This window comes from Emys orbicularis, chromosome 21 (assembly GCF_028017835.1).
Source record: "Emys orbicularis isolate rEmyOrb1 chromosome 21, rEmyOrb1.hap1, whole genome shotgun sequence".
NCBI classification, from domain to species: domain Eukaryota; kingdom Metazoa; phylum Chordata; order Testudines; family Emydidae; genus Emys; species Emys orbicularis.
Window position 1 is genome coordinate 17,453,359 of NC_088703.1, and position 17,333 is coordinate 17,470,691.

Here is a 17,333-nt window from a genome sequence, read left to right on the forward strand (position 1 = left end):
CTTCGACGGAGGGAGCTCCTGGATAAAAACCCAGGCCAAGATTCTCAGAAGCGACGAGTGATTTTTGGGAGCCCATCTCGAGACGCCTTCAAAAGGCAGGTGCTCGGCGCTTGTGGAAGATCAGGCTCCATTTAAGGTGCTGAGTAGCTGCCCCTTTAAGGCAACACAACATGGGTGCCCAAAATCCTAACGCTGGCTTGCAAATCCTGAGACTCATCCAGGGCTGTTTTGTCTGATCAGCACGTCACTCTGGCAGGGGGTGGCCAGCCTGGTGCGTTTCCCACTTTTCGCTGCCCTTGAAAATAAAGGCTCTTTCCGGCCAGTGTCTTTGCTTCATGTCTACCCAGGGCAGCCTCTGTTCACCATCTCAGCAGGCCCTGCCTTCCTTCTGCCCAGGGGTCACAGAGCCATGGGCACAGGGCAGTCCCTGCTCAGTAACAAGGGGCGATGGTGTGTGCAAGGGGATCGCTCTGGGCACCAGGGTTTCAAGCCACAGCAACACCCAAACAGAAAATGAGTCTGATTAAGTCTGAAGAAACAAACTTCCAGGCCGAGCTGTGAGCGCCTGGCCTTTTGCCTGAGGAGGAGAAATGGATGTGTTGAGGAGCTTCTTGGTGCGATCTTGTTCATTCCCCAAAGTGTGCCACAATCCCATTTCCCTGACCCCAAGGAAAGAAATGGCAGCAGGCAGCTTCCTGGCTGTGAAATCCCCACGCCTGCGCCTCCAGCGAGCTCTGTGCCCAAGCAGCTCTGTCTCGGTAACAACCCTGGGCCTGGCACCTCCTGCAGTTGAGGGGCAGCGTTAGGGCCAGCGGCTGCAGTGCAGCAGCCCAGGATGCTGTCCTTGGCGGAGAGATAGATAGTGAGAGGGCAGCTGGTGCTGGGGCAGTGGGCAGGCGGGTAGAGGAGAAGGAGGTGAAAAGAGGCAGCATGCGGGTGGAAAGGGGGTTTGCTGAGGAAGCTGGATAGTGAAGGGCCGTGTGCCAGGAGCCCGGCCGCGTGGGACTCAGAGCCCACAAGCGTTGAGGTTGCCTGCTGGGGCACCAGCAGAGGGACCCAGCCTGGGAGCTGGGGAAGCAGCTGTGGGGGAGGCACTGTCGGTGGCGGGGGAGGGGTGCGCTCAGTGCATTATGGGAGCCAGGGAGTGGAGGGACGAAGCTGGACGTTGCAGCTGGGGGGCAGAGGAGCCGATTCCCCCTGGGGCAGCGGGGCGGAGAGCCTGAAGAACGTTGTTGACGGGGGGGTCCACTTGGCTCTTCCTCGGAGCAAGGGCTGGCTGGTCCTTGGGCTCCGTGACTCCTCAGGTGCAGCTGGTCCGTGGCTGCTCCATCCGTGTGCCTGGGCTTTCCCTGAAGGACGTGGGAAATGGACAGTTTGCTCCACTGTGTCCCCTGCACTCTGCCCCTGCGCGCCGTGGGCAGAACCGGGGGCACTGTGCCCACAGCTCACCCCTTGGGGGGCAGGGCCGGCTGGAGGAGCCATAGGGTTGTACCATGGCTCAGCTCAGCTGGGGCCGCTCAGCTGGGGCCACTCAGAGCAGCGCCCGGGTTTCCTGGGTCCGGCTGCCTGTTTCACAGCGGGGAAGGGCTCTAAAGGATACCTCCCCATAGGATCCCTAGGGAATGGTGCCCCCTATAGGATCCATAGGGATTTGTGCCCCCGTTATAGGATCCCATAGGGAAGGGGGCTCCCAAACTGTGGGCTGCGACACAGTCCCAGCTGGTCCCCCATGGGCAGAGTTGGGGGGGACACGGGGGACATTGGCACACATTGGCAGAGTGGCAGTTGGCGATGGCCCCTCCCAGGGTTGGAGGAGCCCCACATCCCCGGTGGGTGGCAGAGGGCGAAGCGGAGCTACCAGGCTATGGGCGGAGGGTGAGGAGAAGGGGCCGGCCCGAGAGGCAGCTGCTCCTAGCGTGGCAGGATGGTTCATGGCTGCTCCCACTCCAAGCCCCCACACCCTGCAATCTGTGGCTGTCGGGCCCCCTGGAGTGTCAGGCCCCCCAGGGCCCAGGCTCAGCGGTGGGTGATCAGGACCAGCAAGGAAATGGCCAGGCCCTGCCCGAGTGTCTGCTGCTGCCTGGCACCAGGGCCGGCCTTAAGGGAAATGGCAGCCTGGCCAGGGAGGAGACTGTGAAGCATCCTGCAGCCAGGGGAGGGTCCCAGGGGTGGGTCTGACCCAGCTCTGGAGCGGCTGCGCAGGGGAAGAGGAAGTCCCGTCCTGCCCCAGCCCAGCCAGGACTAGCAGCTAGAACCCGGCACATGATAAGGGCCCCCGGCCAGGGTGTCCCAGGCTTGGGAACTAGGGGTGCGGAGGGAGCTGCAGCACCCCCAGGTTTCACTGGGCAGTTTGCAGGCGCTGTCAGAAGGATGCGAGAGTCCCGCAGCTCGGCTGCACCCGTGTGGTGAGAGCGGGAACTGCGCTTTTTCACATGGCTTTTGAACACACGTGGATGGTTTTCAGTTTCGTTAGCTGGAGGGAAAGTTTGGGAACCCCTGTCACGGGGAATGGTGCCCCCCACTGGATGCCAGAGGGAATGGTGCCCCATTATAGGATCCCATAGGGAATGATGCCCCAATAGGGACCCCTGAACCCCTGAGCAAGGACCCCGCTATCTCTCTCTCTCTGCAGTCTCAGGGGTGGGATCTCATTCCCAGCGAGCACCATTCATTCACCTTTATTCCCCATGGAGCCATCCCGGGCTGGGTCAATGTTCCTCTCCCCAGTGACTCCCACTGACCTGCGCCGATTCCCAAGTGCAGGATCGGGGCCCAGAGCCTGAACCCGTCACTCTCACCGGCAGAGCCGCCCCCCCCCCCCCCCCAGCGCGGCAGGGGAGGGCGCCGAGCCCGGCTGGGGCTCCGCTCTCCCCCCGGCGGCCAGAGCGCCGGGGGGGGGGGGGCGGCGAGGCCGGAGCGCCGCGCTGCCCCCCCTCCAGGTGCCGCCCCAAGCACCAGCTTGGTGGGCTGGTGCCTGGAGCCGGCCCCGCTCACCGGGGCTTTGCCCAGGGATCAGAGGGCTCCTGCCTGGGGCTGCGGGGCAGCAGGGGACAAAGTGTGGTTCCTGCAGGATGGGCCCCCCAGCTCCCCGCCTCATGGTACCATCCGTGCGGCGTGGGGAGGGGCTGAGCAGGAGGCTGGGTGCCTGCAGGCCGGGGCTGTATCTGTGATCGGTTCGCATCCCCTTGGCATAGGGAGAAGCAGAGGTATTACATAGCCAGGGCCAGAGCCCCTGTGTGGGTGTCAATCAGCCCCACCCTACTGGAGTGAACCTCTGTGCCCAAGAGGCCCCCTAGTGGCCACATGCGATAGGGCGAAGCGACATAGGGGGTGAGAAACGCATGGTTCTGTGGGTGAGTCTCCAATGCCAGATCCCCCGTCTGACAGGAGCTGGGCCAGTCCCCAGGTCGCTCACTATCCTGCTCCTGAATCAGGTACGGGACACGTGGTGCTGGACAGACGCTGCACATGGAGCTGGGCCTCAGGTGCCGCTTGCTTAACTCTGTGCGGGACGGGGCTGCCTGTGCCACGGGGCCAGGCCAGAGGGACGCCTACACTGGGGCATAAGTGTCGTTCAGGGACGTCCTGGGCCAGACAAGCAGTTAAAACCAAAAGGTTAATTTGGAGGCGAGCTGGGGGGAAATCTCTGGGCTCCCGAGTCGGCTGCAACATGCCGAAGATTCTCTCTAGTTCCAACCCGAATTGCTTATGAAGCCAAGTGGCGCCGTGTGCGCTGGAGATTTTATTCAGCTAACGAGCAAAGAAAAACCAAATCAGAAGGACACGGTACAGAGGGGAAACTCCTGCAAGCCCTCCCCAGCTAACAAAGGGTTCAACCAGCCCAGCCCCAAACCAACGGCAAAGCACAGCTGGTGACATGAGCACGCAGCGACACCTGCGTTAAATCGTCTGCAGCATCAAACCACGGGGCGAACACGGCCCAGGGCCAGTCCCTTAATGGGCAAACGGGAGTCCAAAGGGGGCTGGCCACACCCAAGGGCAGCGACACTGACGGCCGCGGGGGAGATGGACTAGCACAGAAACCACATTGGTTATGACTGTCTACACGCCCATCGCAGAGGGCAATTGTCGCTTCCTCCATCCCTGTTAGCCAGGGTGGCTGATCGGTCCCCCACAACCACAGGACAGGCTTCACCCACCGGGTCCTCCCTCTCCCCTTGGTCGCCGTGGGGGGCTCAGTCTGTGTCCAGGCTCGGCTCGGTGCATCACTCTCTCCACTCTGCCGACTGGTCTCTTGGCAGGAGCCGGCTGCCGGCTGGCCTCCATCTCTGCACGGGTATTGCTCTGGGCCGGGATTTGGGCCGACACCAGCAGGGGGCAGAGCAAAGGGGCCTCCAGCCAGAGACCTTTGCTGTGACTGGCCGAGGGAAGCAGAGGCAGAGATGTGCAATCTCCACTGGCCCCGAGCGTGACGCAGCCACCGGTGACTCGAAGCTCCCTCCCCCCGGGGGCAGGTGAATTCCCAGGACAGGCCCCAGGGCCAGGGGAAGCCGGGATGATCAGCCGGGCCCTCGCCATGGCAGTGCCAGTGCAGTAGCAGAGTTCACAAGTCAGTCCACACCAGCCCCTCACAGTGCCCTCAGGTCTGCCCGGGCAGAGCCACGTCCCCAGACACCCAGGCAGCAGGGCCCAGCTGTCCATAGAGCGGGGGGCACTGAGGGTCTGTGTGAGCGCAGGAGCTGGATGCAGGGGGCGTGTGGCTGCCGGGAGGAGCAGGACTGGGTCGTGCGGGATGTAGGTAAAGAGCCGGGGACAGGAGCAAAGCCCAGCAAAATGCAGGCTGCGAGGGGCTGGATTTTAACACCCTTTTCTCTAGGCTTTCATGGCTCCGGGTGCCGGGGGGGGGCCTCTGGAGTAGCCACGCAGCCACATCACGCGTGTTAATGGCTGGATCGTGACTGGCCCATGGATCTTCTCGCCCAGCGTCTCTTCCTCCCCCACTGGCCCTGCTCTGCTCCCCGCCTGCCAGCTCTGGAGAAAGGTGGGGGGATCAAGGCCAGGGCTGGGGTCTCTGCTGCATCAGGTGGGCGCCCATCTGTAACGAGCCAGAGCGAAGGAAGGCTGGATTAGCGCAGCATTTGGCCTGTCCGGGGAGCCCCACCCGGGGGAATTACAGCCCCGTACCAGGGGCTACGGCCGAGACTCGGGATCCTGGGAGCCCAACGTGAGACACGGCAGCATCCGGGGCTCCATCTGAGATCCGGGACCCACAGCGCCAGGCGCTGCACAGACCCATGACGACAGACAGGCCCTGACCCAAGCAGCTGAGAATCCAAATCGACCAGACTGACGCCAGGGAGGAGGGGAAACTGAGGCACAGCTGGGGAAGGGACACACCCCTGCTCATCCAGTGTGGGTGGGTGGAAGAGCTGGGAACAGAACCCAGATGTCCTATGTCACAGGCCAGGGCGGCGCTTTCTGTCAGTCCGGCCTCGCTGAGGCGTCTCAAGTTGGGCGCCCAAAATCCCGGGTCATTTGGGGGAAATTTGGTCAAAGTTACAATGGGTCAAAAGGAGCCGGGCAGGGGGGTCCCTAATCAATTCATCCCCCCCAGAGCACACCACGCCCCCCCACCAACACCCCCACCCCCCGGAGCTCCCATCAGCTGCCTGCTCTACAAACCGCACAGCGGGGCGCTCATGCTGCCCCAGGGGTCTTGCTGCCCCAGACCTTGCAATGAATGGCCCATGGGGTGGCAAAGGGGGTTCTATCTCCCCGCTTCTGTCTAAAGGTCTGGCTACACTAGAGGATCCCAGGGGCTGGGAAGACTCACTCCATGGGCTGTGGGGATGCTGGAGCTAAGTGGGGGACGTTTGTCAAACAAAAGGGGTTTTTCCCCCCCTTGAAAATGGCCTTTTTCTTCCCAGAAAAATGGCTATTTTCACAAGACACATGGGACTGTCCAAAGTTTCCTTTTCAACACAAACTTCAGTAACTTTTGCCATTGAGATTCCGATGGAAAATATTCCCGGGATCCCGCGGTTATTGGAAACTGGGACATGAGCATTTTTCACAGGCCGGGAAGCCCAGCTTTTGGTAAATGTTGAGAACCGTTCCCAGGAACGTTCTGATGAAAACATTTTGAAAAAACTTTTGAGGGAACCGCCCCCACTCCAAAGTCAGCCCATTTTCACCTTGCAAAACAGGGAAACAGCTGCATTTTTTTCCACCCCACCCCCAAGGCCGGGCCTGTTGTGTTCGACAGCTCAGTTCTCAGCCACTCAAATACCCTGGGATGTGACACTCCCCAGTTGTCATTTCCAGTCTATCTACTCACCATACTGCTCTGCCCCATTGCTACAGGTCACGAGGTATTTACCCTCCTAACTCCTAGTGAGGCAGGACAATTATCCTCATTACATGGGTAGGGAAACTGAGGCACAGAGCTGCTATGTGACTTCTCCAAGGTTGCACAGGAAGGCTACGGCAGAGCAGTGAATTCATGTCATAGTGACCAAGTCCCAGGCTAGTACGTAACCACTGGGCCACCCGTCCATGCAAGATGCCAACTGCAGTTCAGTGCAGAAACTCTACTGAACTCAGACCTGGGCATCTCACTCCCTATAGACACCCCGGCCAAGTGTCCGAGGCTACAGTGGGGCTGCCTGGGGCTGACCAGCCCTAGAGGATGCTGGGTCCTCATAGGCCAAGCCAGGCAGCAAAGCCCCATGTAGCTCTGCCCTGCTCCTCCCCGGCCCCTACCTGAGTCCAGACAGTACATGCGTTTCCGGTCCACATCGTAGTTTCTGGTCAGAGAACACCAGGGCTTCCCGCTGGCGTCCCCATCTGCCGTGCAGCCCAGGTAGGTCTGGTTCTGGTAGGTGAACGGGAAGGCGCAGGGAGCCGTGGAATTGCCAGCCAGTACTGGAGAGACAGAGACAGGGAAGGGGACAGCGTGGGGCAGAGGTTAAGTCACTGCATTCAGAGGTAGGACTCCTGGGTTCCCTGCTGGGGACCTTGGGCAAGTCACTTCCCCTTTCTGTGCCTGTCACCTCTCCTGCCCGTAGCTCAGTTAGACTGTGAGCTCTTTGTGGCAGGGACTGGCTCTCACTATGTGTCTGTGCAGCAATAGGGGCCCTGACCTCAGTCAGGCTCTATGCAGCACCTGGCACAATGGGGCCCAGTGACACAGAGGCCCATCGGGGAGACACTGCAGTGGGTCAGCAGTGCCCGTCAGGCCTGGCGTACTCACTACACCTCACACACCTGGCAGAATCTGCAGCTAACCAGGGTCATGGGCAGATCTCATACAAACGGGCAACACACTGATCCTGAAAATTGTTACATGGGGTGTGTACAAAGAGTTATAAAGAGGGGCTGGAATGATGTTTCTCAGAAAGCCCTAGAGTAAGGAACGGGCTTTTGCTTCTCTGGCAGCCTGCTCCTCAGGCAGAGACAATGCCAGTCCATTTACATCTAAGGTAAACAAAGCCATCAAGCTACCAAGCGGGGGAGAAGACAGCCCGGCCTCTACAGGAGAGAGAAACTTTGGCTGGGCCCACATTGCACAGAATACATTGCAAAGATTTTCAGGTCTATAAAAAGAAGGGGAAAGAACCCCCTGGGGTTATCCATGAGTGGGCAGATGCAAGAGGCCGGGGCTCCTGGACATCTGTGGATCCTTCAGCCAAAGGAACTGAGCACAGGTGAGAAACCTGCTTAGGCAAAGATCTTAACTGGCTGACATTCGGATCTCGCCTGAGAAACGTGTTTCTACTGGTGTTTGTTTGTGACCGTTTCTGTCCTTATTCCGTCGGCTTGCCACCACTTAAACCCATGTCCTTTACTTCATAAACTTGTCTTACTTTTACCACAGACAAGCTCAGTGTTTGCATTGACGTGGAGGGTTTGTCAGTCCCAGTTAAGCCAATAAGCGGCTGGGTGCTGTCTCTTTGACGGAGCAGCGAATCTGATCAGGTTTTGTGCATGCTACCGTGAGAGGCTGTGAGGTTTGGACTGGCAGCGTCCTGAAGAGTTTGCTGGGAGGGCAGATAAGCCGGTTGGGGAGCTACCGTGAGAGGCTATGAGGTTTGGACTGGCAGCGTCCTGAAGAGTTTGCTGGCAGGGCAGATAAGCCGGTTGGGGAGCTGACGCACAGCTTAGCTGCAGCAGAGTGGGGTAACAGAGAGGCTCACAGTTCTGGGAACTCCAGTTGGTTGTCAGAGGCCCTGATCTCAATCAGGGTCTGTGTAGTGCCTGGCACAACGGGGCCCCTGATCTCTGGTTTCAGTGCTTCTGCACCGTAAGTTACCAAATACTACATCAGTGTGAGAGTGCAAGGTTGTACCAGCCTGTCCGCAGCCCCAGAGTCCATCTGTCTAGTGCAAACCCTGCTCCGGGAGGGACCCCTGTGCTGTTACACCTATAACACCTCAAAGCTGCCCTCAGTGTCATGCCTGGGGCAACAGGTCTGCCTCACCCCGCTGAGCTGCCGGGCACGGTTTGGGATAAGGGACCGTGATGTGTCAGGCAGATTCAGTGTCGCCAGACTCACACGTTCAGCAATGGGGACTCTGGCCCCCAAAATCACGAGGTTGTCAACAATCAGTGGGAGGGTCTTCTCATTTCCCAACTGGTTCCCGGGCTGTTCTCCCAGTCCCAGCTTCTCCCTGAAGCCCCAAGGGGCAGAAACCTCCTTTCTACATTTAACCTGAAAGTTGAGCTTCCCCCATAGTCACAGGATTCCAGGAGCTGGGGTTTGACACGCGGAGCTGAGTGCTACCATAATACACCTAATACATAAGGTACGGCACCTAGCACAATGAGGTCCTGGGGCTCGCAGTGCTACCGTAAGACACCTAATAAATAATTAACAGGGTCCTGGCCATGAGTGGGGTTTCTAGGCCCTACCATAGCACACCTAAAAAATAATAAGAATAATGTTAAATGTGGGGAGACTCAGGATAAACCCGCTAGATCTGCCAGTGCTGGGAACTGGGTCTGACGTTTCTGCTCAAGTGTCTCGGGCTGAAATGTCCCCGACAGCATTGCCCGGCACCCAGGCACACCTGCACCGGGAGGAGGGTGTGGTGGGGTTCCCGGCTGGGATTCCACCTGCGGTGGCTGTGAGGTGAGTGGCCCTCGACCGCCCTACACTGATCCCCTTCCCCCACCCCCACTGCCCATCCTTACGGGTGTCGGGACAGTAGCTCCAGCGCCGGTCCCGGTCGTAGTTCCCAGTGGTGGCGCACCAGAACCTGCGTGGCTTGGCGGCCTCGTCGGTGCAGGTATAGAACGCCCGGCCCCGGTACACGAAGGGGAAGACGCAGGGCTGCCCATCTGTGTTGCCTCCATACTCTGGGAGAGGAGAGACAGGGACAAAGAGGTGTCACTGCTGTGTGGGGGGCTCTGCAGGGCTGCTCTCATTGCTACACCCCTGGGGAACCCCACAGAGACACAAAGCCAGACACTATCCCTGCCCCAGAGAGCTCGCAGACAAAGGGCAGGAGGGGAAACTGAGGCATGGAGAGGGGAAGGGCTTTCATCAAAACCCACCCTCCCCTCCATTAGCACAGCAGTGACCACCTGGCGGGACTGGAGTACCCCATCAGAGCCTGGTCTGCCACTGACCAACATCCCCTCACACATGTCCCCTCCGTGAGGGTGGCTGCATCTCACCTGATCCTAGCCCTGGCAGGACCTGAGAACAGCCCATCGCCCGGGGATCTCGGGCGATGGGGACACTTGCTGAGGTCACTGCTGAGATTCTTAAGCAACATCCCCTCTATTGTCCCCCTGCCCAGCCGGCCTCTGGGCATTACAGGCTGAGGCAGGGCAGGACTGTGCCCGTTCCATTATCTGCAGCATGTTCCCACCTCGCTAGAGCTGCTGCCCTCAGCTGCATGACACAGGCAGGACACACGGCACCAGGGACCAATGCACATGGTTATTACAGACGTGCAGTGCTGTAGTGTCCAGAGACCCTTGCCGCAGCACAGACATAGTAGAAGTGGCTCTGGGTAAAATTCTTTGACCAAATCTTTTTTTCTGTGAAAAATGCCAATTCGGGGCGACCAAAACGTTTCACAAATCCGTGTCCACCTTGGCATGTTGTTGTTTCCATTAGGCAAAAAAACCCTAAAAAAATTCCCTTGAGAAATTTCCTTTCATTTTATTTTGTAAAGTAAAATGTTTTTAAAATGCTTGAAATTGAAAAGAAGCAATTTGTTCGACCCAACAGGATTTTTTTTTTTTTTTTTACTTTTTGATTCACCAAAAATTTCCAACATTTCTTTTTCTGGATGGACCAAGAGGAATTTTTTGTTGAGTTTGGGGCGAGGAAGGAACAATAGATGCTCCAATGCATGGAAAGACAGAGAGCAACCGAGTGATCATTGAGTCCAGCATCTCTAGGAATCAGTGAACTATTGTCCTAGAAAAATGTAGCTGAGACAATTTGGAGCTGAGACAATTTCCTTGTAGGAAGTAGGTTTCTTTGGCCTCTAGAGCCTGAGCAGGAGGTGGAGAGACGCAGGGGTCACACCCAGGGACATCTCCACTTGCTTTGTTTCTCTCTGCTTCTCACCTTTTCATTTCAACAAAAAATCCCACCTCCCACCCTTATGGGTGTGGAGAGAACCTCAAAATAATGAACTGAGTGTGACCAATGCAGAGACTCTGCCTGAGTCTGCTGAGAGCCTGATCCCATCACTGTGAGAGGGGGGAGCTGCCCTGAGTGTGACTGACACAGCGATGCTGCCTGAGTCTGCAGAGAGACTGAGCCTGTTGCTGTGAGAGGAGGGAGCTGCCCCAAGTGTGACCAATGCGGTGATGCTGCCTGAGTCTGCCAAGAGCCAAGAGCCGAGGGAGGGAAGCTACCTCCAATGTAACTGACACTGCCTGAATCTGCAGGGAGCCTGAAACCACAGCTGGGAGAGGTGCAAACAGCCCCATTCCCCTCAGTCCAGTCCCCTGGGCTCTGTGATTGATGCACATCCCACCATGCTTTGTGTCAGCAAAGGAGTGTGGGACGTGTGGTGGGTTCCTGGCTGTTCCGTGGCCAGACGCCCTGGGGTTCTGGCCCTGCACAGGAAGCCAGAGGGTGCCCCCCACCTCAGGACGAAGGGGGAACGCCCCAGCCCTCACCCGTCTCATAGCAGCGCTTCCAGCGGGAGTCCTGGTCGTAGTTGGCGGTGGTGGCGCACCATAGTGTCCACCCAGCCCAGCTTCCACCCCAGGTGCACGTGGGGTACGATCGCCCCTGGTAGATGAAGGGGAAGACGCAGGCGGCGCAGTCTGAAACGGGAAGAGGGAGCGGGACAGAGACACAGACGCAGAGTGACAGGAAGAACAGAGCGCTGGGGGTGCGGGGCTGGTCTCTGCTGGGGGGAACATAGATTCATAGATTCATAGATTCTAGGACTGGAAGGGACCTCGAGAGGTCATCGAGTCCAGTCCCCTGCCCGCATGGCAGGACCAAATACTGTCTAGACCATTCCTGATAGACATTTATCTAACCTACTCTTAAATATCTCCAGAGATGGAGATTCCACAACCTCCCTAGGCAATTTATTCCAGTGTTTAACCACCCTGACAGTTAGGAACTTTTTCCTAATGTCCAACCTAAACCTCCCTTGCTGCAGTTTAAGCCCATTGCTTCTTGTTCTATCCTTAGAGGCTAAGGTGAACAAGTTTTCTCCCTCCTCCTTATGGAGTGGGGTAGGGGCTGTGCCAGGAAAAGCGGAGGGGGGCTAATCTGTGCCAGAGGAAGCATGGGGGGGGCATCTGGGCTGTTCCAGGCAGATGTCGGAGGACAGGGCGGGAGGCTCCGTCGGTGCCTGGTGGAAGATGCGGGCAGGGGGTCTGGATGCAACTGGCAGTTGTGCCCGGTAGCCCTACATTGCCCATGCCCAGCACCCATGCACCATGCCCCTCCTCTGCACCCCCCGCTCAGCCATGCTCCAGGGCCCTGTGTCTGCCAGTGAAACACGCTTGCTCCCAGCCCTGCCTCCATGGGAGCACCCGGATGCCAGGGTCCCACACACCGGGGCGATGGCCAATTAAGGGCAGGACCCCGCCCCCGCCCCCATGCTACCCGCTCACCGTCCCAACAGTGCCAAGGTGGCTCCATTGCAGGCACTGCATCACGCAGTTCCATGGAGCCGGGTCTCACCTTCCAGCGCCCTGCTGACAGGCAGGAACAGCCAGCCCCAGGCCAGGAGCCTGACACCAGACAGCATCATCCCAGCCTGCTAGAGCCACAGACGCTGCCCCCACAAGCCTGCTAGAGCCAGAGACGCTGCTGCTCCTCCCCAGAGCCTGCTACAGCCTCCCCAGTGCCCCCGTCTCTATCACTCCCAGCCACATGGCGCAGGATGTCAGCTCCGGAACCCGCTGAGCAGGTTCTACCAGGAGGGCGTCTCCTCCTCCCTGCCCGAGTCCCACGCTCACTGCAGCCGCGGCTGGAGACGGAGCTGGGAGACCAGCCAGGGGCAGGAGGGATGCAGGGAGCCCAGCGACTGCCCTGGAGACCAGAGGGGCCCATTCATCTCCACTGAGTCAAACCCCCAATTCACACACACACCCCCGACTGCCCTGGGGTCAGGGCCAGAGCCTGAGCTCAGCAGAGTCAATCCAGAACAGGCTGCAGGGATGTGGGGCGGCCTAGTGACGAGGGAGGGCACAAGACCTAGGCTCTGCTGCAGGACCTTGCCTCAGTTTCCCCATCTGTACAATGGGGATAATGACCCTGACCTCCTTTGCAAAGAGCTTGGAGATCTACTGCATACGAGCAAGGGATTATTATTGTTTAACCAGATGATCAAAGAGGCGCCCACCATAGGCGCCAACTCCATATAATACTTTGTAATTGCTGGACTGAAACATTTTACTTTATTACAAAATACTACTCGGAATGTTTCCTTCCAAGGAGGAGAAAATGTTTCATTTTGAATTTATCATTTCGATTCTTGTCATTTCAACTCTTACATTATATTGAAATCTGATTTTTAATATGACATCTAGATATTACTGTATATTAGTTTAATTTTCAAAATTATCAGAACGCAACATTGTGTTAATGTAATTACTGTGATATCTGTATTTTAAATTATGAGAAAGCCCCATTTTGATTATATAGATACGAATTGCTGTGCCGTTCTTGAGACAATCCGACATTATCCAAACGTTTCACTGCTCCTGCATTGACGTCTTTCAGCATGTCCTTTCCAAGACAATTCTGAGACGTCGGCTTTTCATTCGCATTCGGACTGACAACAGATTCCGGAAATGTCACGTTTCCCGTGGAGCGGCCATGCCGCTTTCCGTCTGTCTCTGCATGTAGGGTCATAGACCCCGAGGCCAGAAGGGACCGGGGTGACCTAGGCTGAGCCCTGTACAGCACAGGACAGGGAATGTCCCCAAAATAATTCCCAGAACAGATCTTTTAGAAAAACCTCCAATCTTGGTTTTAAAATTGCCAGCGATGGAGAATCTATGACTAGAGCTGGGTGCATGGGGTGGCCCCATTCCCCTCACAGGCCTGAAGCCAGCCCCGTGGTAGAAGTGCCTGTATCTGGCCCATGTGGCAGCACGGTAACTGACCCACTCCTGTTGCGCCCCCTTAAGGCCAATTTTGGCACCACAGATGAGGCCTGCCTCAGTTTCCCCTCACTTGTGACACAGACTTTCACGTACCTAAAAGTGACCCCTTTGGAGGGGACCAATGCAAACAAAACCTTCATCCCAATGTCCCCAGGAGGCTTTGGCGGGGGGAGGGGTGAGACGCTGCTGGCATGGGGCCATCAGTTACATTTCCCTGTCCCAGGCGGTCCACCCTAAGGCCCCTTCAGTCCTGGATCCTAGTGACGGATAAACCCCGGCTGGTTTGGCAAAGGCTGTGCTGTGTTTCTTCCAATCCCTACGGGGCACAGTGTGCTTTCCAGAGGGAAAATCTGCCCCTGCTAAGCACCAGTATGGAACCCACATGTATGTGCCCGGTGCCAGTCTAGAACCCCCTCCCCTACCGAGTGTGTAACAGCTTCCAGTCTAGAACCCTGCCCCTCCTGAGTGTGCGCCAGGCTCCTTTCTAGAACCCCCAACCTCTGTGTGCATGTGGCTCCTACCTGGAACCTCCACCCCATCTTTTTATCAATACATTAGAAGCAAGAGGAAGACCAAAGACAGGGTAGGCCCACTGCTCAGTGAAGAGGGAGAACCAGTAACAGGAAACTTGGAAATGGCAGAGATGCTTAATGACTTCTTTGTTTCGGTCTTCACCGAGAAGTCTGAAGGAATGCCTAACATAGTGAATGCTAATGGGAAGGGGGTAGGTTTAGCAGATAAAATAAAAAAAGAACAAGTTAAAAATCACTTAGAAAAGTTAGATGCCTGCAAGTCACCAGGGCCTGATGAAATGCATCCTAGAATACTTAAGGAGCTAATAGAGGAGGTATCTGAGCCTCTAGCTATTATCTTTGGAAAATCATGGGAGACGGGAGAGATTCCAGAAGACTGGAAAAGGGCAAATATAGTGCCCATCTATAAAAAGGGAAATAAAAACAACCCAGGAAACTACAGACCAGTTAGTTTAACTTCTGTGCCAGGGAAGATAATGGAGCAAGTAATTAAGGAAACTGGACGTGACTTACCTGCTGGAGGCTGGGTGTGAGCAGACCGGGAATGGTAGCTACCACAGCACAGCAGTGCAAAAGGCATCTGGGATGCTGGAGGATTGAATATGACCATTTATTCTTTGATATTACCACTGCTATACCATTGCAGCAAATCTTGTACAGTGTATGTCATGTGAGGTGTCACTGGAAAAGTGACACTCTATCAAGACATATGGAGCATGAGGGCTGCAGTTTGGGGTGGTGTGGGGGGGTGACACTGCCCCCAGGTGAGCCGGCACTTCTGGGGAGGAAGGAGACAGACACAGAGAGACATGAGGCCAAGGGCTGCTCTGAAACTTTATTGGTGTCGATCACAGGGCAGAGAATGACCAAAACTGGGTTTGTCAGGCACAGAGTTAGCCAAACTCGACCCCCAACATGGGCTCTGGCATCTGCCCTGGCACAGACACCCCCAACCCTCCATCTCCTGCCCCTGTCCTGTACACCATGCTCCGGACCAGAATCCCACCCCCTACTCCCTGGCTGGACTGGAAAGGGGGGTGAAGTTGCAGGGGAAACCCAGGGCTCAGATACCAGGGGCATGGGCACCCTGGAAATGAGATACAGAGAGAGAGTGAGGGGAGATCACACGGCAAACCCAGTGCCCAGATAACCAGGGGATGGGCACCTTGAAATGAGAGAGCAAACTGAAGGAGAGGTATGTGAGAGGTATGGACAGATGGGCTGACGGATGAAAGGATTGGTGGATGGGTTGCTGGACGGATGCATGGGTTGACGGATGGATGGGTTGACAGACAGATGGGTTCATGAATGGATGGATGGATGGATGGGTTGAAGGCCAATGGACAGATGGGTTGACGGATGGATGGGTTCATGGATGGACGGATGGATGGATGGGTTGACTGACAGATGGTGTCAAGGCTGAATCCCTTTGTTCACTCTGTCACTCCGAGCGTAGAAGGTGGGGGCCCGCAAGGATTTTACTGGCCACTCCAGGCTTGTATTAGACTCCCAAGGTTACAGCTTCTCCCAGACCCTCTCTTTATAGACCCATTCTCCCTCCCTTCTCCCCCCCACTCTGGAGAGGGGCGGTGCCTGCTCCTGCTGTCCCTGTGCCCAGCCCAGGGGAGGCGGCCCCAGGCGCCACTCGGCTGCTTTATTCAATATTGCCTTTAAAACAGGCTGTAACTGCTGGGGTGGGGCCGGCAGACAGTGCCCCACTTAAACATAGGGGGCAGTTCACCTCTTTCCCAGCAACTGGCTCAGGCTCTCTGCAAACTCCGGCTGGTTCACTGCATCCATCACACACAGGAGATTTGCCTAGTCTGGGAGTGATTGTCTCAGACAATGGACGGGGATGGCAGGAGGCGAGGGCCAGGGTAGATGTGGGATCGGGGGATGGGGTGTGGGGGCATGGCGAGGGCCAGGGCAGACAGGGCCTGGGAGATGAGAGGTGGCAAGGGCCAGGGCAGATGTGGGATGGGGCGTGGGGGCATGGTGAGGACCAGGCAGATGGAGGATGGGGCGTGGTGAGGACCAGGCAGACGGGGGATGGGAGGTGGCAAGGGCCAGGACAGATGGAGGATGGGGCGTGGGGGCATGGTGAGGACCAGGCAGACGGGGGATGGGAGGTGGTGAGGGCAGGGCAGATGGGGGATGGGGCGTGGTGAGGACCAGGCAGACGGGGGATGGGAGGTGGTGAGGGCCGGGCAGACTCGTTGGCCCCAGCCAGGTGGGGCTGGTTTGTCTCATGCTGGGGGTGACGGGGTGAAGTTGCTGATTTTCCACCATGTGAGCAAGGGCCACAAAGCTTCAGCACATCCTGGGGTCTCATATCTCTGTCTGTGTGTCTGGCTCTCTCCCAACCTGTCCAGTCGGCCACAGACGGCTAGGGACAGGGCAGGAGGCCGAACGTGCCCATCTGTCGCTCAGCGAGATCAGGTTGCTGCTGTCTGTGCCAGCCGCACTGTGCAATAAAATGGGATGTCGGGCAGGTCCCAGCGGATGCCCAGAATCGTGCACAGATCTTGCAGGCGCCGGCTCTCGTGGGGCCGAGTGAACGAGTTGTCGACTGATTGTCCAGAAAGTTTCTTTGTTCTCGGTGGTCCACGGCTTCCCGAAAGCTGCGCCCGCATGGAAGTCCTGATCCTGGGGGGTTCCCCTGCTTCTTATTCTCAGGGGGTATCCGCAGGATGTGGGGAAAATGCCTTATGAACCTGCGGTGACAGCTGCAGAATCCCAGAAACGACGGTGATCCCTGTTCTTTGGGGGCTGCCCAGCGAGCGATGGCCCCATAGTGAGGGGCTGAAGGCACAGCTGGGGGGTGGGTGTTTGGGGTCACACAGCCATCAGGGGAGACCCCGGTCTGCGCGCCCCTTCTGCGCCCAATTGGTGCCCCTGGGGACTATGGGGCAGGGCGGGTCGTGCCCCTTGGCAGCTGCGTTGGTGCCTGGGCCCTGCGGGCGCTCGCCCTGGGGAGGGCGTTTATAGCCCAGCCTGGCTGAGTGTGACACTCCCTCCCCCCCACCCCCCTTCATCGAGCTGGCACAATCATGCCTTGAGAAATAAGCGGCTCCTTGTGGCTTTGATGGTGGTGCAAGCCTGTGAGGTCGGCAGCCTCCAGCCCCCACCGGAGCAGCCTCTGGTGACTTCATCTCCAGCAGGGAGTGGAGAGCAGGCGGAGGCCTCCCTCCTGAGCCCCTCACCCTTCCTCTGGCCCCAGCCCTGGGACCCCGCAGG

The 17,333-nt window shown here is 57.6% G+C and overlaps 1 protein-coding gene across 1 annotated transcript; it reads right to left on the reverse strand.

Annotated features, from left to right (window-relative positions):
• Positions 1-88: 88 nt before the first annotated feature.
• Positions 89-12,203, reverse strand: LOC135893274 (72 kDa type IV collagenase-like). Its single transcript, XM_065421076.1, has 5 exons — positions 12,134-12,203; positions 11,107-11,256; positions 9,154-9,318; positions 6,724-6,885; positions 89-153 (listed from the first exon to the last, which is right to left on the reverse strand). Exons 1-5 carry the CDS (start codon positions 12,201-12,203, stop codon positions 89-91), a joined length of 612 nt encoding a protein of 203 aa, XP_065277148.1.
• Between the last annotated feature and the right edge of the window lie 5,130 nt (positions 12,204-17,333).